This window comes from Cyprinodon tularosa, unplaced genomic scaffold (genome assembly GCF_016077235.1).
Source record: "Cyprinodon tularosa strain WSP-4 unplaced genomic scaffold, ASM1607723v1 ctg463, whole genome shotgun sequence".
NCBI classification, from domain to species: domain Eukaryota; kingdom Metazoa; phylum Chordata; class Actinopteri; order Cyprinodontiformes; family Cyprinodontidae; genus Cyprinodon; species Cyprinodon tularosa.
This window is the reverse complement of record NW_024039189.1, coordinates 704,646-730,240: the sequence shown is the minus strand read 5'-3', so window position 1 is coordinate 730,240 and position 25,595 is coordinate 704,646. Positions and strand designations below refer to the sequence as shown.

Here is a 25,595-nt window from a genome sequence, read left to right as displayed (position 1 = left end):
CTGCAGGTTGCATTAATTTATGTGCGGAAAATATTTCGGATGCCTGTCACCTCCTGCTGCAAAACTCCTTCAATATAATGCAGACTGAAATAACTAAACAAAAAATTATCAGTGGATTTAGGCTTTAGCATCATTTGACAGATGGATTTTGATGGAACTGAAATAGCTGTTTCATATCGTTCTAAGGATAAGTTTGGGTATGTTTAGAGCTTTAGTTTAGGAAAATATCCACTTTTTCATCTTAAAAACAAACTGATTTCCTGTTTTATGCATTCTGTTGCTAATATTTCAAACAATGTTTGGGTCTTTACCTTGGATGCAACCAATTTCCTTAAGCAAAGTGATGATGAAATAAAAACCAGTCCCTTTGCCAATATGGCCTCTGAACTTCAAATCCTTCCAAGTGGTAGAATTTATAATATTATGATCTTTTATTTTTAATTTTTCTTACAACTGTAAAGCTCTTACACTGTTCAGGTTTCTCCTTAAAAAGGCACACAAATCACTGAGTTAAAATTGGTTTGTACTTTCCAAGAGTTTAAGCAAGCTCTGTACCCTAAAGGTGTGCAAATCACCAACTTTAAATCAAATAACATGAAAACAGATTTTTCCAGCATTAAAGGTTTTCTTTTTTTTTTTTGTAAAGGTGCACATCTGCACCCAGCTGAACAAGAAGATTTAAACACTACTCAGCAAACATATACATTGTTTTTTTAGTCCTACACGCCCACCCTGGTGACGTTCCCCTGCCTTGGGGCAACAGCAGGAGTCTTGGCACGACTCTACAAGATTTGCTTCTTATAAAGGAGGAGGGAGCATCTCTGAGTCTTTGGTTCTCTAACGCAAGAGCTACTGTTACAGGGCGTAGTCAGCCTGCAATCCATGCTGCCTCTCTGCTGCATCTCTCAAGCTTGCATTTTGACCTAATTTGAAGGTAGGAAACAGAAAACACTGGAAAACTGAACATCTTTTAAAAAACTGAGAATATTTCCATGTTTTTTAAGGGTTCATTTTCCCCTTCTTACCACTACAGTTTGATGTTAAAATGTATGTCTGGTCTTCTCAGGTTCATTTATTTATGATAATTTCTGACATCTGTTTTTCCTCAGGGGTCAGGATGCTGCCCCGTTTTACGTCAGTGTTGCTGTTTTCCTTGCTGTCCAGCATTTCGGCTCAAGACTCTATTGAGGAAAGGAGAACTTACAAGAAATCCAGAGCCAGGCCGGTAGCTGCAGGTATTCATGATGGACAAGGTGAGAAAGCTACTGGAAATTTAAAAAGTGCTTCTGACAACTGCTGCAGTACAACAGCAGTACTATTTATCTTAGGTTTCTATTTGGGTTTCTGACCAAGACTTAGACAAACTTTTTTTTCATTATTATGTATAACCAGAGTGTATACAAAACAAAATTTCGTTTATACAGCTTTCCGACAGTGACCGAGCAGCAGCTTAGCAGTAAAAAAGAACATTTCCATTCATAAAGTGCAGCAGTGATTAAGTGTACACAGTGTAGGAGAGACATGAAGGTTCAGAGCAGTGCTAAAATAAATCAATAAATAGATATGGTGCAAAATGCAGTAAAAATAACATTTGAAAAGGTATTTTGAAGTTTCACCAAGTAGTGCAAGTATGATGTTATCGATTTGTGACTTGATTTAGAATATGTGTCAGATTTGAAATGATTTATTTAAATTAATCTTCCAATGTCCCATCTAGGCTTTAAGTTCTTACCAATAAAGCCTTATGTTTGCAGCCAGCATACTAGAGTTTCCAAACTATAATGTATTTCTGACCTAATATGTAAAAAAAGGCTACATAATCTCTCAAAGTTTCTCTTAAAGAAAAGATCTTGTTTTATGTTAGTTTTTGTGTGCCATTTAGTATATTAGTTAATTTATTAAAAACTGGTTAATGTGTTAAATCTTTAATGTGGTGAACCACTGATTAATCAGCCCTTTATGATGACTCCTCTCCTTAAAGCACCTTAAAGGACCTTAATTTTTTCAGTTAGATTTTATGTTTTTATTTGGATCATTTATTTGTTTGTTTTTGTTTTTGATGAAGCCATTTAATAGTGAATTGATTCTCCAACTCTCCTTAGTGGACATGAGTTTGGGATTGCTTAGTCTCACTCAGTGATTGTCTTTGGGCATTTACTTTGTCGTTTCCTTTGCATACAACTAAGTTCTGAACACGATGTTAGGAAATCTGAAGCGTTCTATGCTAGGAACAAACAGCCTGCTGATCATCACATCCTTCCATGCAAAGAAAAGCCCATACACCAAGCTAATAGTTAGTGTAAAAATCCCCTTTGATCAAATTCTGGGTCACATGAAGGCACTAAAATATTTATTCACTGATGGTTCAGGTTTTGAAAAGCTGGTTCTAAGAATTTTAATTAATATCTTCTTTATTTTAATCCTCCAAGATTAAATTGAGTTGCAAAACTACCACTGAAACCACTTGTCTGAGATTTCTACGAGAATAATAAACTCATAATAAATGTGAGATCTTTTCTGACTTTAGTTACCTTTTTCTATGAAGTTCTGTTGAGTTAAAGATACATATTAGTATTATACATTTGCTTGTCTGTGTTCACTTAAGTCAATTACATCAACAGAGATTAGATTCTAGTGTAATTAATAAAATGTAAACCTCACCCCTGTTAATTAACAAAACCAAGTGATCTTTTAATCATTACATTAGTTTTTTTGGGTTTTTTAAAGAATTGATCATAAATAATTTTTAATTCTGTAAAATGCTGTTTTTGATGTTTATAGATATAGTCTAATAAGAACGGCAAGAAATTATTTTGGTGACGGATTTTCAAAGCCATTCAGACAGACTGGTTTATTCTGTTAAAGTGATCTAATACTGTAGTTTAGTCACTTTATAGTATTCCCATAATAAATGTTCTGCAACACTGTAGTATCTACTTCTCTGTATAATCCTTTAACTATATTAACCTTAGAACTTTGTGATTACTGTGAAGTTGCAGAAACTTCAAGGATTCTAACATTTCTGGGTGTTCATTCTCCAGCCATCCTGGATGAAGACTGCGGCCTGGAGCTCTCCTTCCTGTTGGACAGTTCTGAGAGCGCAAAAGACAACCATGAGCAGGAAAAGCGTTTTGCTATGGACATGGTGGACAGACTCCAAGGTGCACGGCTGCCAACCGGCCGCAGCCTGAGTTCCAGGGTGGCCTTGCTCCAGTACAGCAGTCATGTTATCAAGGAGCAAACCCTCAGAGACTGGAGGGGATCAGAAAACTTTAAGAACCGGATCACCCCCATAGTCTACATTGGACATGGCACCTACACAACCTACGCAATCACCAACATCACCCAGATCTACCAGGAGGAATCCAGACCAGGCAGTATCAAAGTAGTGGTGTTGTTCACAGATGGTGTTTCCCATCCAAGAAACCCAGACATTTTCTCCACTGTCGCTGACGCCAAGAACCAAGGCATAAAGTTCTTCGCTCTGGGCATCACCCGGACAGCCAACGAACCAGGCAACATGGCCAAACTCCGCCTGCTGGCCAGCTCTCCAGCCTCCCGCTTCCTCCACAATCTGCAGGATGAAGACCTAGTAGAAAAAATCTTCACTGAGTTAGTAAGTATGACCCGTTGTCTTTCAACTGACAAAACACACAAAGCAAAATGGATGTTTTAAGTTTAAACAAGCATCTCTCCAGAATGAACACATGGACGGGCATGTTAAGGTATTTGACAATGCTTAAAGAAACAAATGAAGGAATTCTGCAGCCATACCAGGATATCTATGCCAGGATTTACGCAGAGATCCACAGCTACATGTAATAAATTTGACTTATCTGACCAAACATCACACATACAGGTTTTTTCCTTTATGAATACATGGCTTGTATAAACATGTACCTGCTATTTTAAAGCTTTATCTCTGACAAAAAACAAACTCTTCTTTTGTGAACAAACCCTATACATAGATGCAATAAACAAAAACTACCTTTATGGAAGGCAACTAACTTGACTTTTTCCCTCTCTTTTCAGACTGCTATAGCTGATGAAGGAGTAAGTACAGTTCGTATGATTAATAAAGGTTATTGACATTTTTTACAGTTTATTTAAGTCTAATAAATATTTATCAATTTTTCAAGTGTCCTTTGCCTCAGAGATGCGCCTGTGAGAAAGGAGAAAGGGGACCCAGCGGGCCTGCAGTAAGCATTCACCATTTGATGTTCCTTTGTGTCTTCTTAGTGTTGTTCATCCAAATTACATTTTTAGGGAAACATTGAAAATGACCCTTATGTTCCTGAAAAGTCAGCATTGCACATTTTCTTTTGCTGTTCAAAATAGCTAAAAAAGGAACTTGCAAAACTAAATTGATACAGTGCCTAACCAAATGTACCTTTGCCTCCATGTCTTTAACTTCCAGTCTTAAACCTTTGTGTATTTTATTGATATTGCAAAGTTTTCTGCAACTGCAAATGTCTTTACCAGGTCTGTCTATTTATGTCTGCAAAATGGCCCAAACTCTGATTAAATTATACATCCATCTTTAAATCTTGTCATAGACTGTCAGATTAATGTCTAGACTTTGGACTTTGACTGTGTCCCTATAAGATTGGATACAGCGTTATTTAATTATGATAGACAAAAAATGGAGGGGAAAAAATAGCATGAGTTAATTCATAATTGGGGGATGGGCAATTTGCAGAGTTGCAAAAGTTCATCCTTTAAAAAAGATGTTCTGCTAAGTCTGCTAAAGTTAGAGCTATATAAACTAGTTCACTGTCTTCAATGATATGTTTTTTTTTATACCTATAGATATAGCAATCTAAAACAATAATGATTTCGTAGCTCAGAGCATTTGTATTGTGGCTTTTGCAGGCATTCTTTCTGTTTGTTTCTTTGCTTGTCTCCTTACTTGCAAAAACAATGTTTTTGATTAGTATAAGTTATCTGTGAAGCTCCCATCATTTATATATGTTTCAGCTTTAGCTGTTTAAAAGTATGCAGATCCTAAAATGCTGTTAAAATTTTCACCAATTGATTTCTGCTGCCACCTTTAAGGTACTACTGCATTATTGTTCCTTATAGTTAATAATTCTGATTCTGTTGAATAAATTACAAAATCTTGCAATAGCTTCACATCTCAGCCGGCATAGTCTGCTGGTATAGTCTTAAGGTTATAATAAATATACAATAAAGCCCTTTAAAACAACCAGAGCTGCCACATAGGGCTGTACATATCAGGTAAAGTTAAAATTGTATAAAAACAACATAGAAATGTTAAGGATTAAAAATATATAATAAAATGAATTAATAAAAAACAATAAAACCAAATAAAAAAGAATAAAACAAAACTAAATCGCAAAAACAGAGAGTCGCATGCTGTGTTAAAAGCCAAAGAATAAAAATAGGTCTTAAGCCAAGTTTTAAAAATAGATAGTGAAACTGAAAAAGATCTGTCTCCTCTAAGCTTCAGTTTGGATCTCGATACCTCCAAGAAAATAATCTTAAAATGAACCCTAAAATGAAAATGCAGCCAAGGAGAGCGTCCAGAATGGGAGTTATGTGCTCCCTCTTACGTCCTCCAATTAAAAGGCGTGCAGCTGTTTTTTGCACCAACTTGAGACGTGTGAGGGAAGACTAAACTAAAAGTTGTTAAAATACACGTGAGTATTAGCCGCTATCAATTGCAGCTAAAGTGAGGAAGACAGCCAATGTGTCACGTTCTGTACAATCCTAAACTATCCCTACTGTTTTTCCACTCTTATCTTTTAAGGGAAACGTCACAAATCTTTACAACAAACGAAGATAAAGGTTGAACTTCAGAGTCTTTATGTGCTCAGTTTTCATACTAATGAAAATAGCCCAGTTTTAAAACACCAGGATGAGTCTGTCTTATTTAAGGCAGAGGTCCTACTTTTTGAAAACTATATTTCTAACATTTGATTGATTTTTTTTCTTTGAGCTGGATAGCGCTTTATACTTAATTTTTACAGCAAAACATATTCCAGTATACTTCTGTATATTGTTCCATCTTTTCTACCATCAATCCAAACTAGTTTGCCTGTTTTTACAGAGGAAGAGCATCCCCATTGCATGGTGCTGCCAACACCATGTTTCACAGTTTTAAATTTATCAGGCCGGTCTTGAACCTTGTGCCACCTTGTAGCAAAATGCAAACAAGTTTTATTGCAGCTTTCTTTTAACGATGACCCTTTACTTGCCATTCCTCCATAAAAGTCCAGGTCTCTAAATTGCACAACTAGTTGCTCTCCTGCCAGCAGAATACCAGACCTGAACTGTGAACATCTGTGCTAATCTAACACATAACATGCCAACAAGGTTCAGGTCGTATTGGAACAAAATATAATCTCACAAGAAATTGCAATGTTTAAAAATTATATTTAATTAATAACTATGTTGTTTTAAAAGTCAAAGTCATTTCTAAATGAAAATTCTGGAGTAAGAAAATTAAAGATGGCTTAAAATTCTGCAAGGGCATTTCATAACACTTTTCCTGTTAAGCTTATTATCAATTACGAATTAAACTTGAAAGGTTTTGCTAACTCAATATGAAATCTGAGGATGGACCTTTGTTTTTTTCATGATTCTGTAATTACTTTTTATGCTAGTTGCACATCCTTATGCAGGAGTGTTTTAACATCTTTATCCACAGGAGACACATTAAAGAGGGACACAGAAAAGAGGGTTTAAATACTGCTTTAAATACAGGGACTGCATATTTTCACTTTTAATTAAACTCAAATTCAGCCCTGCCCTTAGCAAAAAGTAGTATACTTGAAGAAAATTCTATTAAGAATACTTACGTATAAGTTTAAAAAGTATACCGAACAATGTACTTTTAGTGTCTTCGAACTAAATTGGGACATTTTTAAGTTTAACAAAGTATACTTAAAGTATACTTTAGTAAACAATAAAGTAAACAATAGTATAGTCAAGTACACTTGACTATACTATTGTTAAGTATATAAATATAGTTTAGAATAAGTAAACTCTAAGTGCACTGCCTGATTTTAAGTATGAAATGAGTGCACTTTTAGTATACTTGAATAAACTACTTTTGGCTAAGGGTGCCCCCTCTTAAGATTGCAACAACTCAGTTATGGCCAAGCTCTGAGGTTGACTATCCATGCTAAGTGTCCAGGTGTGCTTACCTCAGAGAAATTCTTTAAATTCTTACACCCAGACAATAGGGGCGCACATAATTGCTCTCGTTAGCTTAATTGCTACCAGGTTTTGACATCTGGTTGATAGCAACAGATGTGTACGTAGGCCAGGTGCAGCTCAGATCAGAAATCGTGACTGAATGAGATGCCTCTTGTCTCTTTGTAACTGTCCCAGAGGCCTGTCAGATGTCAGGCTGATTTGAGCTGCAACTCTACCTGTCTAGAGTAACATTAACTTCTACTTTGTAAATCTTGCTCATGACAAGCTTATATTTATGGGTGTTGGAGGTCAAGGAGTCAACTGTTAAAGTCATTTGAGCTCTTATCAACAAGGGAACAAAATGTCAAACACAGAAAATCCCCGAATTCTGACCCCGATTTTTGTTCCTCTCCTCAGGGTAAGAAAGGTCGCCCCGGTGATGACGGAGCTCCAGGGCAGAAAGGGCAAAAGGTGGGTTTCTTTGATAGACATATGAGCTGGGAAATTCCCCAACAAGCAGTGAAAATTAGCTCATGTGGAATCTGTCAAAGGGTTAATTCTAACATCACCTGATTGTTGATTATATACCTAAAATATGGAACATGTCAGGAAATTGCAAAGTATGATACCTGTCAAATATTTGTTTTACTTGTCAGTTAAAGAGAGTGTGGATTTAGTATTCCTGGATGGATGGATTGTAAATGAAAAAATCTTACCAGTAGAGCTTCTCACTCTTGATACATCAACTTGCTTTACACTCCTAGCAATTTTTCATGTGTGCAGCAAAAAAACATATACCCTTCTTTATATCAGTCGCTGACAGATTTTCTTTTTTTAAATTTCTAACGTCTAATGGGGGAGGAAATTTGGAAAAGACAGTAGCTGGCCAACCAGACTATATATACAGAGTTTATCATTGTGGAAAGGAGTGCGTAGGGCCCAAATTCAAAGTTTGCCAGGACAGGACCAATAGTCATCGGAAACATGTTGGAACCAATCTGATAACTACCGATATGAAGCAAAAGCATATTTTTCAGTTAAAAAAGGCAACCTGTTCTTAAAATTGTAAAGATATATTCAGCTCTTTAAAAACAGAATAAGGCCCATCTCTAATACATTGCCAGTGCAATATTGACTGCTATGGTAAAAAAGAAGCAAAGTTGCATATTGGGTAATTGTTGTGCAAGAATAAACTCCTGCTTCCTGGGCTGTGATTGGTCGGGTCCGTTTTATATTGAAGAGTCTTAATCTTCCCAGACTGACAACCTGTTTAGGAGATATACACAGCGTAATCAGTCTGTCTGGCCAGGTAAGGTAGTGGGTGTCAGTGACTCAGCCTTAAACAGAACTTGACTTTCAAAACTGTCCCTTCAATAAAATAGGATTATTTTGTAGATTATCCTCAGAGATATGGAGTATTTTACAAGAGCTCAGAAAAGTGTTTGAAAAGTTGTTTCATGAATCTTAGATTCCTTAAGAGCATCACTGAAAACATGCAAATATACTAATACAATAGATCTGTTTGCAATAATACATTACATTACGTAGGAGGCTTATTCTTTTTCTTTTTTGGGACTGATATTTACATGGCTGAGAATATTTCTCATGTCCAATCTCACTGACTTCTGAGGAATTTGGACATTGCAACACTTGAAGTTGGCCTCTGTTTCTCATTATAACAAATGCAGAATTAAGTTATTTGAAATACAAGTTAAAGTTAAGTGACTTTTACCACATTTTGACATAGATCTTTAGTTCTGTTTCCATTTTTTTCTAGTTCAACTCATAATCTTTGTTATGTACATTTCAACAAAAGGAAATGAACTGTGGAATAAAAAGTTGAAAATCACAAATGATGCATAGCCAAATAAATACAAATAAATTCTAAAATCATAAGTAGATTTTTTTTTATCAATATAGCTAACATGTTAATTTATTTATTTATTAGTTTATATTTTCATGAGCATATTTTTTGTATTTATTTGTCCTTTATCCCCTGTCTGCCACATGTTCTCCATTAGACCACCCTGAAGTATATTTAGTTGAATTATGAAATACATAAAGATAGAAACACTTGATTTATCCTAGCTTTGGGAGAAAAGAAAAAAAATAAAATATTTCAAACTCTGTATTTAGATAATGCACACTTTCCAACTCCAATGATTTTAATAGTGAATGATTAGCAAATATCATATCTCTTTAAAACCAGGGGGAAGCAGGATTAAGTGGAATACCTGGGCGAGAGGGAGCTGAGGTAAGTCATCTAAATCATGACCAAAACGGATTATTTTGCTGATACCCATCATTCTGTTAATTATTTCTTATCATCATTAATATCTGCAGGGGAAGCCTGGTTACAAAGGAGATAAGGTATTCAGATCAGCAAAAGGTTTTACATTTTGTTTTCTATACATCTTCACAAATCGGCAAAATTGTTGGTATGTCTCTTTCTTGAAAGAAAAGAAGAAATAACTTGCGTCTAACAAAAGTAATAATAAATAAGACATGAAAATGACCAGTTGAAAGTCAGACAATGCTTTTCAAAAACCCAAACTAATGAAACATGCCTGGACAAAAATGGTGCTACCCCTAACTTATATTTTGTTGCAGAACCTTTTGAGACAATCATTGCAATCAGATTCCTGTAACTATGGTTGAGACTTCTGCTCCTCTCAGACGTTGTTATGGTCGACACCTCATGAGCAAACTGCTCCAGTTGTCTCAGGTTTGAAGGGTGCCTTTTCCAGAAGGCATGTTTCACCCCCTTCCAAAGACACTCGATAGGATTTAGGTCAGGTCTCATAGAAGGCCACTTAGCAAGAGTTAAAGCTTTCCTCTTAGTCATTCTTGGGTGTCTTTAGCTGTGTGTTTTTGGGCCATTATCTTGTCATAAGATCCATGTCTTGCGACTGAGACCAAGCTTTTTGACACTGTGAAGTTTCACCGTATACTCCCTTCACAGTCTTGATATTTTCTTGTACCCCGCAGACAGAGATGGGAAGTAACGAAGTACAAATACTTCGTTACTGTACTCAAGTAGATTTTTCTGATATTTTTACTTTACTTTACTACTTATTTTTATGGCGACTTTTTACTTCTACTCCTTACATTTTTACACAAATATCTGTACTTTCTACTCCTTACATTTTAAAAACTTGGCTTGTTACTTTAGTTTTGAATCATTTCAATGGAGTTACCGTTATTATTTTTCACATCATCAATACCAAATTCAATCTAATTGGATGGGAATCTACATTGCATTTGACACACCACTACAAGATGAATCGACAGATTCGGCGGTATTCATTCGCGGCAAATCATTGCAGCTTGGTGGCGGTGGCGTTAGCATAGTAGTATGGACGACGAGATGATTGAAAATGAACACAACGGAGATCTAGTCCTATTGGCAGACATCCATTTAAAATGTAGGCAACGGCATGAAAAAAGTGGTTTCTACTTTTACTTTTATACTTTAAGTAAATTTACAAGCCTGTACTTTGTTACTTTTACTTTAGTAAAGAAGTTTAATCAGTACTTCCACTTTTACCAGAGTATTTTTTAACACAAGTATCTGTACTTTTACTCAAGTACGGAAAGTGAGTACTTTTGCCATCTCTGCCCGCAGATAAACCCTGTGCCAGAAGACGCAACCAGCCCCAGAGCATATGTTACATAGTGGGGAGGATGTTCTTTTCTTGATATGCTTTATGTTTTCAGATGTAAACAATGAGCCGATGTGCCTTAGCAAAAAGTTCAAGCATTGTCTCAACTGTCCATAGGACATTCTAACATAGGCATTATGTAGTTTGGTAAATTTCACTCAGGCTTTTTTATCATTTGTTTTTAACAATGGTGTCTTCCTTGGTCACCTCCCATTTAGTCAACTTTAGCTCAAACAATGACAGATAAACTGTTTAAAACTTACACTGATGTACCTTGAGCATGAGGTTTACCTTTAATCACTTTAGAAGTTTTTCTGGGCTCTGTTGTTATCAATTATATAATCCGTCTCTTTGATTTGTCATCAGTTTTACTCTAGCTTTCCACATCTAGGGAGATTGGTTACAGCCCCATGGATCTTAAATTTCTGAATAGAATGTGACACTGTAGTCACAGAAACATCAAGCTTGCTGATAAAACTCCTTCTTTCGCCTCCTAAGGTTCATGTTGACTGTGGTACACACAGCGTCACAAAACAGCACAGTATCTACCTCTAGTCCTTGAAATAGGCCCAGTGACTGATTACGAGACTGTAGAAACATGTGCTGAAAATGTGTTTCTTGATTTAACATGTCCCTTTGGTCACATTATTTTCAGTTATTTCTAGGGATACCATAATTCTTGTCCAGGCCTTTTTTGTGAATTATTTTGCTGAAGCATGAAAAGCAATGTCTGACTTTCATTACTATTCATAGAAATTCTATTCATTAATTTTCTCGGTTTAAAACTATTTTTTTCTTTTATTAAACAAGGGTGCCGATAATTTTTGTACATATGTGTAAAATCTGTAATTTCGACGCAGGGTGAGAGGGGTGAGTGCGGCACTCCGGGAATCAAAGGAGACAGGGTACGTTGAGACATGCTAAATAGTATACTTTGGCATTTTTTTGTCTCTATATCAGACTTTATTTTAAATGCAGTTTCTGATTGGTTTGCTTTAGGGTCCAGAAGGTTCAGTTGGAATCAGAGGACCAAGAGGTCTGCAGGTCTGTAGTACTTTAGGTGTTACTAAGTTTTAATTTCTTTACTCTTCATCATTTGTTCACATCATGAAGTTTTAAAGCACCATTTTTTTTTCTCCAGGGGCTACCAGGGCCACAGGGAGATATTGGACCAGAGGGGCCTCCGGGGAACCAGGTCAGCACCTCTGTGACATATTTAACTCAGCTTATCCCACATTTCTGGTAGAAATTTGACATTTCCTTTTATGATAAGCCTGAACAAGGGACTAGAGTTGTAACACTTTGGTATTAACCCCAAAGCAAAACACTTGTGTGTTCCCCCTGTCACTATTATGACTGACTACAATCATTCTCCTGAATACAGGATTTCTTGAAGCCTGTTTCCTGCAACTAAATACATAGTAATTAGCACTTGCAGCAATGTTTGTCTCCTGACTGTGGGCTGTATCAACAAGGGTTAACAGGAGTTTTAATTTATGACATTGAATTTCTCCACTTGTGTTTAAGGTCATAGTAGATATGTGCCTCAAAAGTAAAGGAGTTAAAATATTTTGTATGTGTTTCACATACAGTAGAAAGGTAATTGGTGATGATCTTCACCCACTATTTTCTGTATAAATAATTATGCAATTGCTACTATCAGTTTATTGAAATGTGTCAACAATATAGAAGTTCATAGGGTAGTGTTTTTTGCTATTGAGATTGTAGAACCTTTAATGTACAGTAGTAGAACCAGTCAAAGAATCCTATAAAACAGTTAAAACAAGTAAAGAGAAAATGCTGAATCAGTTTGAACCAGATTTGATGTGTAATTAGACATTTGCTTTTTCAGCATTTGGCCTCTAAATTTTTGTATTACCTATTTGTGAAATAAAAGAGCAAACTCATTTAGAAGTACTATACTGAATATGTGCAACTACATACCTTTATGTTGTTTTTTATGTATTTTTTAATGTATTACAGGGAGAACGTGGCCTACCTGGCCCTCCAGGAATTCAGGGAGAAATTGGTATCGGACTCCCTGGTCCAAAGGTGAGCAATTCTAGAGACTTTTGAAAATATATTTTGCAATTTTATAAGCATGTGTGATAATTTATTTATCTTTTAGCTTCACATAATACGTTTTTACTATACCGTAGGGCGATATGGGATTCCAGGGCCGCCCAGGTCCTCCTGGTCCTCATGGAGTGGGTGAACCTGGTCCACCTGTAAGATATGAAGCTAAACAAACTTTAAATCTAATCTGTATTAGATTTACCTTGTGAATTAGCTTGGTACTGTCTGGGTGATCTCTTACTTTGACTAATTACAGGGACCTCAAGGGCAGCAAGGTGTTCCAGGGGAAAAAGGGCCCCAAGGAGAAGGACTTCCTGGACCAAAGGTAATTTTAAGTGCCATATATTGTTAGAAAACAAATAGAAATAGTTGTCTTTTATTTTATTTTTTAGGGGAATGACAAAAGGTACAAGTAGTGAAAGGCACAGAAAATATTTGTCTATTCAAACTTAAGCTGAAAAAGAAAAAACAAACCAAAAGAAAAATAGATCCTACCAAGCAGAACTACTGAATAGTAAAAAATAGGATCAGACTATAGGTAGATAGATTTTTTTGCATGGTATAGTGGCTCCAAGAGCTTCAGTGTTTTAAAGAAACAGTTTAAAAAAACATATTTTTAGTGAGCTCATTTCAACCATGGAGAAAAACTGTTTTCATGAACCAGAAACAAAACTGGAGATGGAAAGCTATGTGGGAAATAAAGGTTTTATAAAGACAAATAGGAAAGGTTTATTTAAAACAATAAGTGACTTTTTAACTTTTGCAAAACCATCCAGGCTCTACCTGATAAATTATATGTATCTAGTAATGTCCATAGTAAATGGTCCAGGTCCTGGAACCTGCCTGGTAAGTTTTGTAAAATGATTCAAAAATGTTGTTTTATAATGAATCCTGGTTCCAACAGGTAAATTAATAAAGTAAAGTACCTGGTATGTTCTGGGAAAGCATTTCCAGGAAAGTATTGGGAGTGTTATGTAGAAAGAATGTTATAATGTTATCGTTGTAGGTTGAATGCTAAGTGACTGTAAAATACATGTATGTATGTGGTTGTTGTTAATATTATTCTATGAAGTCAAATATCCCACCATTTGCATGTTTAATTGTCTATTTTCGATCAGTAGCCAATGAAGGCCAACAATGACTTCTTGTATAAGACCCACCAGGATTGACTAAGAACCACCCTTGGGGGTGTTAACTAGTTCTCAAAATGGTATTAAGAAAATTGGAAATCCACAAAAGACCTAGTACCAATGCCGGTCCCACTATTCACCCAAACTGGTCCTGTATTAAAGAAAAAACAACAACAAAAAAACAATGTAGGGTCCACTTTCTGCTTATTTTCCTCTTATATAGGTCTTACCTATATATTTTAGTTGAGCATCAATGACTGGAATCATAAAATTTTTAGGTGCTCAAATGCCACAAAAATAAGCACATTCAAAATCACACTTTCCCATTCCAGGATCTTGATATTATCAATTGCAGCAGCAAACAATTAGCTCTTTTTACTTCTCTCACTCCAATGGGAATAATTTTGATCTGTTCTGCAGGGGGATCGGGGGCTCCCAGGACCAAGGGGGCCAAGGGGACAGCAGGGTGTAGGCATCAAAGGAGACAAGGTGGGTTGTAAGTTCAATTAGCGGAGACTACACAGTCTAAAAATTAAGGGGAATCCCATAAGATCCCCCGAGCTATGGGATGTTCTACTATAACTTAAAAGTGAGGCTGAATGGTTGTTTACCACCTTAAACATCTGGTTGCTGTGGGAAAATTACAGCCAGTTGAAGCTCATTATTAATATAAACAACGTTTACAGTAACTCACATGCACAGACACGCTTGGCAGGATTAAAGTGAGGCACATTTGTTGCCTAACCAACAAATACTTGAAAAAATGTTTGAACCAGAATGCTCTGCAGATGACAACCTTTGCATTCCCTTGTGGATTTTAAGGCACTAATTCATATCCAAAGAAAACAAGACTGTCTGTCATAGAAGGTGTTCAAAGATCTGCTGCCTGGTGACTGCACTGTTAGGCATAAGAAGCTCAACTTTAGACAGAACATGAGACAGATAAAGCTGAAGAAAAAAAACCTTGATACACTTTGTAATTTAAAATCACAAATATATTAATATTGCAAACACTGGTTATATTAAATGCTGTGTTCACAAGGTTTTATGTACATGCAGGCAGCTGCTGACACTGAGGTTTCAGAGACGGGTCTGTGTTGAAATCTGTTTTTTCATTCTCCAGCTTTACTTTTGCACTTTTTTTTGCTGTGATTGCTGAAAGATACGTTTTGATTGGTTGTTTAGAACTGTTTCATTTAAAATAGATTAGAATGGATGCTATGTGTTCACAATTGTAAGACTGAGCAATGAAAAGGGGCAAAATTAAAGGTAAAAAGGAAATTCTTGTGCTGAAATGTGCATCTGGACATCAAAAAAAAAGGCATACAATTAATTTTGGGAGATGGAAATGCATCTGTAAATAATCAAAGAAACAGATATAATGCATATAATTTTCAACTATTAATAATTTCCTTATTTGATGGATAAACAGGTTGTTTTTATAATATACAAATAAAATTGTTTAGGATAAAAAAAATCTACTAAAAAACAAAATGCAGTTAATAAATTACATTTAATATAAATAAAGGAACTAATTCATTGTTGCAGTTAAAACACTAATATCAATTTAAGCAACACTTAGCCTTTTCATTTTTCTTAACATATTATTTAGTATGTTGTTGTTCCATTTGCTGGTAGATTTTATATTCTACTGATCTCTGCCATACTTGTCATGATATAACAGCATTGTCCGTTAATGGTTAAAATGTTATTTTTTTCGAAATAACATAAATATCAATATTTGAATCTGGGAAATGAGCTTGTGCTCTGAGAAGGTTGCAAGTAACTGGTTCGATGCTCACAGCCTCCACTCTGGGTTCCTGAGCAAAAACCGTTAACCCCACACTGCTCCCTGGGCGCCGCACAGTGGCAGCCCACTGCTCCCCGAGACGGATAAGTTAAATGCAGAAAGTGAATTTTCCCATTGTGTGATAATAAAGGGATTTACATAACAATTTATTGCATATTTTGTTGTTTATTTTTGTTATTGTGATCAGTATGTTATTTATGTCATAACACATGTTCCAGTAGAGAGCTACAGACTGTTGCAGAGTTGGATTCTTCTCGCAATCATGTCAACAAAATCAAAATCTTAAACCACAAACTTTGAAAAGATTATACAGTTATACGTTATGCAGTTTTTAGATAGGCAAATGTAACCATGCTTTATGCACCTTTTGCCAGAAATGCATAAAAGGTAAGTCATGTATTGTTGATAAATATTGCATTGAACTTACTGTTGTATTTTATATCCAGGGTGAATTAGGGCCACTGGGTCTTCCCGGTCCAGCATGGCCAACTGGGGTGGGAATTCAGGGAGAAAAGGTAATCTTAATGCAATTTGATTAAATGTAGATAAAAATACTTCAGTCCCAAAAGAAACACAATAAATCATGACAATTAATGTTTTAAAGGGGCCTTAAAGCAATATGTATGTGCAGGGAGTGGAGGGACCAAGAGGTCCACCAGGAGTCAGGGGAGTCCCAGGAGAAGGATTACCTGGACCTAAGGTTTGTTCAAAGGGTAACTGGCTTTGTACAAAATAATACTGAATAAAATGGAATTCATTTTATATTGAAGATACTCCACATTGTGCTGTTGTAAAATGTAAAAACAGCCATAATTTATAATGTTTACAGGTAAGGTAAGCAGTACTTGTATTATTTAGCCTGAATAGTTGCTGCCTTATTTACCTTCTACACAACATGATAAAAAAAAAAATGCTTTAGCAAAGTATTGTCTCAGTCAGTTTCAGTATATGCAGAAAACTCACTTTAAAGCAACCTAATCTAGCTTCAAGTGCAGGAAAACAGCAGACTACATCGTTATAAGAAAATTATTGACACTGCAGATTTGCATTCTCATGTTGAGTGACAAAAAAAAAAAAGTTTTTTGCCAACAACATCTTCTGCAGGACATCCCTATGTTCAGAAATGGGTACATTGCTATGAAAACATATTTGCCTACATAAAAATGTCTTAGGTTTTCTTCTCTCTTTTGTCAGAATTAACTGTTACAGATCAGTTGTTAATTCCAACAGTTGTTTTGAAATTATCTTGTCATCTATTGAACTATAACAGATAGTTTTTGAAACGCTGTGTTCTGCTTTACCAACCACAACCTGACTTGTAGAACTGGTCAAAATCATAGAAGGGCCTAAAAGATTTCAAAAACCCACATCATTGAAATACCTGGAGAACTTCAAGAATAAATGAGAAGGAACTGGAATCTATTCGTCTGACTAAAGCAACAAATCAATTTACTCAAATACAGCAACTATAACATTTATTCATGCCAGCTCTTGGCCAATAGTTTATTGGCATTGCAGCCAATAGTAAATAAAGTAAGAATGGATATTAGGAGTTGAGTTAGGGACAAGGACAACCAGAATCATGGCCTGTTTTAAAAATCCACACAGTGCATTAAATAGAGCTTGTTTTTTAGGGTGACCAAGGCTTACCAGGAGAACATGGCGCTCCTGGAGAAAGGGGCATCGGTGAACCTGGCCCAAAGGTAGGGGAAGTCTTTTCTACTGGCTACTGTTTTCATTAGCGTGACAGGTCTGCTAGGTCTGTATCTGCCTGAAATTCAGGGAGAACCTGGAGCTTCAGGACTAAGCGGTGTGCCTGGTCTTCCAGGAGAAGATGGCGCTCCAGGCCAGAAGGTAAATTACCATATGTCGTGCAGTTGTAGACCATAACCTTTGTTGCTTGCTAATTTAGAATGAAATTGCATTGTGAGTTTATTGTTTACTTATTCAAGGGGGAGCCTGGCTTACCTGGCTCCAGAGGTCCTGAGGGAGCACAAGGAATTGGAATTCAAGGAGAGAAGGTAGGGTTGAGTGATTTACTCATAAACAGAAGCATAAACTTTTCCCTCGGATCATGTCTGGTGTTCTCGGTCTTAGGGTGACCAGGGTCTGAGAGGGATCCGCGGACTGCATGGTCCCCCTGGGATTCCAGGACCTTCTGGGCCAAAGGTAAGGGAAGATATAATTTTGTTGTGCGTCATTTCACAAACCTCTGAGTATCACAGATTTACTGTTGGTGAAGATTTATACAACACTAGCCAAGCAGAGCCAAAAATCTCATCTTTAATTACATCTTGGCACTACAGATGTTTCTTTACTCATACATTAATAAATCAAAAGTCTGCTGCCAATTGTCTTCTTTCAGGGTGAACGTGGAATTCCAGGTCCGCAGGGCATGTCAGGGCAGCCAGGACGGTCCATATCAGGTCCAAAGGTAAAAGAAGGATGGATCTTGGAAACAAACAGCTAAACTGTCAAATAAAACTTCATGCCAAAGATGAAATAAGAATAAAATGCTGGAATACGATTTTAGTGTAGTAATTCTGCTTCATCATGTTCAGGGTGAAGTTGGTCCCGCTGGTCCTCCTGGTCCTATTGGTGAAACAGGTCTTGGTCTACCTGGACCAAAAGTAAATGTCATCACATAAGCTTATAAACATTAATATTTTTTAACATATCTATCTAGAAAACTGCACTGTCAATTTTCATTTGTAATTTCTTTGCGTTTTTGTTTTTTTTTTTTACTTAGGGTGACCGAGGTCTTACAGGTTTACCAGGTCCAATTGGTCCAAAGGGTGAAGGCTTTCCTGGCCCTGTGGTATCGTAATTCAAGAAATCAAACCATGTACATCCTACACATCTTAAAACAAAACTCTGAGAAGCACTTTCTGTTTTTCTGCCCAGGGTCCTCCAGGAATGCCAGGGTTACCAGGGGAGCCTGGGCAAGAGGGAGTGGGAATTCCTGGTCCAAAGGTTTGTCTTTACGAGCTTTACGATTGGGAAACGTCTTGTCTTAGTTTGTTTCTTACCCCTAATGATAATGCTCTCTGTTTTAGGGTGATATTGGCTTTAGAGGACTGCCAGGTTTACCCGGACCACCAGGCGAGGGCTTACTGGGCCCGCCAGTAAGAAAAATATCATAAAAAACATCAAAATTAATGATAAATAAGGGTGGATGGTATATTGAAGGCTCTACATCAGTTTATACAGTTAAAACATATATATTTTTTGTTGACAAGAAGAAGTGCTTTTTAAAGCAGATTTATTGCAGAAACCATACCTAGTAAATTGAGAAATAATAAAGAAAAAAATACATTTGATTACCAGAGTAGACCATATGCTTGCTTTGAAAGGCTCATCTGGAACCCTCCAAACACTCCCCTAGTCATTGTGGACGAATGTTTTCCAGAAGGTTTCAGGCTTACTTTGCCAACTGTAACTCTCCATCAAACTTGAGGGTTTCAGTTTTTGACCTTCCTTATTAGTCAGCTACATCTAAGTTGGTGAGAATGTAAGACTTGCTTCATAATAAGCAGGGATGCTGGTGTTCCAGGAGTTTCCATTTATTGGTTGAGCTTTGGTGGTTTCTGGATTGTATTTACAGATTTCCTTTAATCAGATGGTCACACTTTGGGTTGGACTGTTAATATCGTGACTTACCTGTTTGTTTCAAAAGAACATTGTTTAGCAAAATTATATTTGAGTCGCTTTAAAGAGACAATTTGTATGTTTTTACTTAAAAATATCTTTAAAAAAGCATTTTTATTTGACCCTTTACGGCTAAAACATTGTTTGATGAACAGACTGACACCTCAGTAGTTCAGTGCTGATGCATCTATATCCTATAACCTATTTTCCTGAATGTGCATTGGGTGAAAAGTTTTTTTTCAAATCTAAACTATGGAAATGGAAGTAATTTAACAGGGTTAAGTGAGCTTGACAAAGAATAAAATGTTTGCTGTTCAAGTTGTTTTTCCTTAAAAAAAAATTCGAAGTTAACCAGAGACTGAACAGAGATAAGATCTTTAACCTTTGTTGGGATTTTCATAACACTAAGTCATAAACTTGACCTTTTCTTAACATTAGGGCAATACTGGAAGGCCAGGGCCGCCTGGTCCAGTTGGACCTCCTGGAGTAGGCATTCAAGGGCCAAAGGTAAATCAGATTTAACTTAATGCAACATAACATGAACAGATGTTGTAATAAATACTTTTTTAATAGGAGTTTGCAAGCATGAGTGTCTTTATGTAAATTAATCTAATATAAAATCTAATCTCAGGGCGAGCCAGGATCTCAAGGAATGACTGGACCTAGAGGGCCGCAAGGAGAGGGATTTCCTGGACCTAAGGTAAGCATTTTCATTTTAGCATTAAAACAGTCTCTACCAGGTTTATATTGCCTTTTAATGGAAAATGTTGTTTTCTTTGGGGCAGGGGGACCGCGGTTCACAGGGTGAAAGGGGCATGAAAGGCACCAAAGGAGACATGGGTGATACCGGGGTTCCTGGAGAAATGGTAAAATCTTCAAGAAATAAATATAAATAAGACCAAGAAGAAATAATAAAAAATAAAACGGGTATTTTTACCCTATTGAACCAAAACACTGATTGTTTAACCTAACCCTTTTTTATAACAGGGTAGATCAGGAGCCAAGGGTGAACCAGGACTTACAGTAAGTTAAATGCAACAAGCAAATACTTTTATAAAAAAAATATATGTACTCAACTAATAGAAGTTTCTTTGAATTTATAGAGAGAAGACGTAATTAGGCTGATCAAAGAAATATGCGGTGAGAAAGCCACCCAAATATCATTTTGTCATGTTCTGTAAAAACTGTAACTGTAAAATAAATTACACCCTCTCTTTTCTAAGGTTTCAAAATATATATATGAGCTGGCCTGTAACAGTTTTTATTTTTACAGAATCACAAAGAACAGATTATACTGTTGTAAATATTTATTAAGTGTATGAATATTTAGAAAAAAGTTCTTTCTTTTCTATGACTGTCAGCACAGTATGATATAAACATTGTTTTCGAAGCTGATGCAAACAGATGTCCAAAAGATAAAAACATTAAACTATTCCTTATCTATTTATATTTCGCCTTTACCCTCTTACTGTTCATAATCTACAGTTTAGAAAGCTTTCTGAAGATTTTCATAAACTTTCTTTAGACTTTAGGACTTTTTCGTGAATTTTTTATCCAATCTTTCTACCTCAGTTTGACAGCATATTGTGCTGTTTGTATTTGAAACATGAGTAAACAAGTGCTGTCCAAAAAAAGAACTGTAAGACTTTAAGATTTGACCTCCTGCAAACAAACCATGTCTTTCCAAAAAAATTTAAATCAATTCACTGGACTTGGTTTCCAAGTTTGAAGACGTTTCGCTTCTCATCCAGGAAGCTTTTTCAATTCAAAATGTCAGGAATAGCGTTGAGTTCGAGAGGTTTTATACAGTAGCCCAACAAAGCCTTGTTTTTATTTTTGAAAACATGCAAATTGGAAGAGATCCGGGCATCCACCCATTTGGAATGAGGGTTGTTTGGCTTCTTTTGTTAGACTGCAATACCCCATACCCATCTAAGTGTCTGAAAAGTCGGTCGTTTAAGGGGATTGTTGGCCTGGCTTAATAGTAAAGAGAACCTTCACCAGCAAACCATGTCTTTGTTTGACAAATAGAATAAAAAGATTAAAATGACCTGATTCAGAAATGGAGAGATTTATCTTACTTTACATGATTGGAACAAAGTTGTTGTGTTTATATAATCAGAGAATCTTTAATCCTTTTGTTTAACTTTTCATGTTAGAATAATTTTAAGGTAGGCTCGGACTGGGAACGATTTTCTGGCATTTTTCGACCTAGACCGGCCAAGAATGATTAGCTTTTAGATGCAAAACCCCATCATGCACCGCAACATATTTTTACAAATATTCGAACATAAATTCGCCAAATATAAGAGAAACATTATAGTTTGGTTTAAAGAAAGCACTTTAGTTTTATTATAATTTAGTTTGTTGCAAGGTTATTTACTGTAACAGGTAGGAGCTTCGGCCGGAGAGTACCGGTAAGTGTTGGGGCCGGTATAATTTAAGGAGGGCCGGGACCGGCCCACCGGGCAATGCCTGGTATCATAGATTACCAGTCCGCGCCTGTTTAAAGATATAATGGAGGATGTTTGTTTTTCAAGTAGATCATCAAAGTAAGTGGTCCTGCTTAATGTCAATCATTCTGGTGATATGTTTACATAAGGCCGTCCTACATGCTCGTCCCCATTTTCACTTTCCGGTGGTGAGTCTGACATAGTGGAAAAATTGCAAATCTTCTTTTGGAAAGTAAGCTTGTATGAATGATGAAAAAAGCAACTTTTAAACAGAGCATGCACGCAGAAAAAAGGCTCGTGCACGGTCTCTGCACGCGTTCAATAGGCGTTTCCTCTCGCAAGCAACAAGAGACGTGCAGATTATCACACACATTAAGTAAAATCATCCAGATGACACAAACAAATGATAAAATACAGACAAGACAGAATAAACTGAAAAATTCTTGCTGCTGCCAGTTCAGGAGCTCCAGATTGTTAGTCGCTTTACTATGGCTTTAAAACTTTTTTGCTTAGAGCATCTTTTTCATTATTTGTACTGTCCTATCTTTAACATTCTGTTTTTTTTTTATCAAGAAACTACTTTGAGCAGACTCAGTGCAAGAGCATTCAAGTTAAAATAATTTGCATTTCCTACTTTTCAGGATGTGGCATCAAGTGCAAAGAAAGACCAATGGAGCTTGTGTTTGTCATCGACAGCTCAGAGAGTGTCGGTCCTGAGAACTTTGAGATCATTAAAGACTTTGTCATCAGGTTGGTGGACAGAACCACAGTTGGACGCAATGCCACCAGGATCGGACTGGTTCTCTACAGTGTGGATGTTAACTTAGAATTCAACCTGGCACGTTTTTTGACCAAGGAGGACGTAAAGGAAGCAATACGGAAAATGACATACATGGGAGAAGGCACCTACACAGGTACTGCTATAAGGAAGGCAACTCAGGAGGCCTTCTTCAGCTCCCGGTTTGGAGTTCAAAAAGTTGCCATTGTCATCACTGACGGTCAGACAGACAGCCGAGAACCTGTCAAGCTTGATATAGCAGTGCGGGAGGCTCATGCAGCAAACATAGAGATGTATGCTCTAGGAATCGTTAATTCCTCTGATCCCACACAGGCTGAGTTCCTGCGAGAGCTTAACCTCATAGCCTCTGACCCAGACAGTGAGCACATGTACCTTATTGATGACTTCAATACTCTTCCAGGTGATGAGTCAAATAAGAGTACTTTTCCAATCTGAGAATTGGAACAAAGAATTGAAGTTAACATATTTCTTCATGTCATTTTTCAGCAATGGAGTCTAAACTTGTGAGCAAGTTCTGTGAAGATGAAAATGGTGCCCTCATTTATAATCACATCCCAAATGGACAATGGAACAGCATCAACGGACTTGGTCTTAATAGGATCAATGGAAGGTATGTTAATGGATACAATAGCTTTGAAAATAATGGTTTTGACAACACTGGAAATGGGAAAAAGCATGAAGGGGAAAATGAAAACCAGAGAGAAACCAACAAAAGAGCCCGGGGTGATGCATTCACGCTGCCCATCAATTCCGACCCCCTTCCTTTACAGGTAATACTTGAAAACAGCTTTGTATGTTTTACTTACAGCATTTTGTTAATATTTAATCATGTCATAATTTGGATTTCTAGGTAGTAGAAGAGGATGAGGATGGGGAAGATTTAGAACTGAGGGCCGGTGTGCAGACTGGTAGTAGCACGCCAGCGATCAATGAAACTACATCAGCTGTAAGAGACAGTTCTTCTTCTAGGGATCAAGGGCTTTCCTCATCAGCAACATCCGAATTACCAGGAATTTTATCATCTTGGTCAAGACAACAAACGTCTTCATACTCCAACCAGTCGCAGCCTGAAATGAGTCAAGACTTACCTAAAGGTGAGCTCTTCATTTCTACTCAAAAATCTCATACGTCGGAAAGCAAAAATAAAAAATAGAATCCATATAAACTTACTTAAATATGTATAAATGTCTGGAGTTGGAGTTCTTAGTATCTTTGCTACCTGCAAGAGGCTTATGGGTTCCAATTATTTATCTGAATTTTGGTGCATTCTGCTCTCAGTACTGGAGCAACTGTGCCGAGTATAAAACTCTCAATCCAAGATGGTCAGACAGCCTAGCATTGCATCTAGCATTGCATCCAGACAATAGCTTTACCCTAAAGATAAATTGGCAGGCAAATCTTTTGAAAACTCCATGTCTTCCTCAGAGGTTCCTGCTCCTGATCCACGCTGTAGTCTCATTTTGGACCAAGGAACCTGCAGGAACTACGTAATCCGCTGGTATTACGACAAACAGGCCAACTCCTGCGCACAGTTCTGGTACGGAGGCTGTGGTGGGAATGAAAACCGCTATGAAACTGAAGATGAATGCAAGACAGCTTGTGTTCTTTTAAGAACAGGTATGTCTCTTCAGTAGTTCTACAACCAAACAGGAATTTTATTTTTTCTTTCTAGTTCAAACACATTTTTTTTCTGTTTCAGCTGGATGAGAAGACAAATCAGAAAGTGGGTTTGATTATTCAAGAGTCTCAACATTTGTAGTTTACTCACCTGTGTTCAGCAGTCTTCTTGCACTTTTCTAACATTTCTGTCCCCAGATACAGAGGAGTTGCTCAATATGAAATATTTTTTCAGAAGTTGCTGGTTTTGCTGAAAATGGATCCCCTTATCTGTTTGAAAAACTGACTTTATTACCTTGGTACTTGCACTGATATTGCTTTAAAAAACAGGTTGAATTTTTAATGTAGGATTTAGTTGTCATGAATGTAAATACACAACAACAGAAAATGCAGCTTGAATCATGTCTCCAACTATGCATTTAGCATAATCGCATTGCAGACAGTGAGCTATTTCATAGTGTAATATATAGTTTACTACATATCTGTTTTGTTCTTTATTCAATTGTGTCTTGTTTGTAGTCATTGTAGGCAGCTGTAATAATCAAATGCTAATATTAGAGTACAATAATCTGCAACCTTCTGGTTAATGAAGATCAAAGCAGACTTTTTAAAACATTTTTTAAATATAAACAGATATTATCTGTGATGTTTTAAACTAATAAATTTAAAAATGACAGAGGATTTAATACATGTTTTATAAATGGCATTTGTGAATAAACTCATCATCTGTGAATTATTTGTGTTTTGGTTTTTGGGTATTTATCCTTGTAATCTAACTACTGTATGTTGACAGACAGACAGACAGACAGTCAGACAGAAAACAAATTTTGAAGTAGTATTGGCACCCTCTAGAGAATGTTTGCACACTACTTAAGCTTCATACCCAAAATGTTCATTTTTATAGTCTGCATAACACATTTCTTCTGTTTTATCTTATGGAAGCCCATAAGTGTCACTTTTAAGTAAAATATGCCCCACTGTAATATCGTACATTAGTACATAAGTCTTATTTAGGAGATATAAATTCATAATTATGAGACATAGGCCTCATTCTATATAAACATACATTTTTCTGTCCATAGGGTTTAAAGAAATATTACCTATGGGAAAAAAAATTATTTTATTTTTTGGGTTTAATCCTAAAATACATATATGTATTGAATACTTTGTTGTAACTGCTTAAGTTAAAACAGGTCATGATGGATCCTTAAAATATTTTTTATTGTTGTAACAAATACA

General features: G+C 36.4%; 1 protein-coding gene across 1 annotated transcript; it reads left to right on the top strand.

Annotated features, from left to right (window-relative positions):
- Positions 1 to 775: 775 nt before the first annotated feature.
- On the top strand, positions 776 to 25,089 carry col28a2a (collagen, type XXVIII, alpha 2a). Its single transcript, XM_038301189.1, has 36 exons — positions 776 to 934; positions 1,110 to 1,253; positions 3,042 to 3,616; positions 4,033 to 4,053; positions 4,140 to 4,199; positions 7,579 to 7,632; positions 9,371 to 9,415; positions 9,505 to 9,531; positions 11,684 to 11,728; positions 11,823 to 11,867; positions 11,965 to 12,018; positions 12,807 to 12,875; positions 12,983 to 13,051; positions 13,156 to 13,224; positions 14,450 to 14,518; positions 16,286 to 16,354; positions 16,471 to 16,539; positions 17,474 to 17,542; positions 17,622 to 17,693; positions 17,792 to 17,860; positions 17,937 to 18,008; positions 18,205 to 18,273; positions 18,401 to 18,469; positions 18,589 to 18,657; positions 18,744 to 18,812; positions 18,896 to 18,964; positions 19,926 to 19,994; positions 20,119 to 20,187; positions 20,273 to 20,353; positions 20,475 to 20,510; positions 20,591 to 20,627; positions 22,582 to 23,139; positions 23,226 to 23,509; positions 23,590 to 23,833; positions 24,165 to 24,356; positions 24,439 to 25,089. The coding sequence occupies exons 2-36, from the start codon at positions 1,118 to 1,120 to the stop codon at positions 24,444 to 24,446; spliced, it is 3,681 nt and encodes a 1,226-aa protein (XP_038157117.1). The 5' UTR covers positions 776 to 934; positions 1,110 to 1,117; the 3' UTR covers positions 24,447 to 25,089.
- Positions 25,090 to 25,595: the final 506 nt, after the last annotated feature.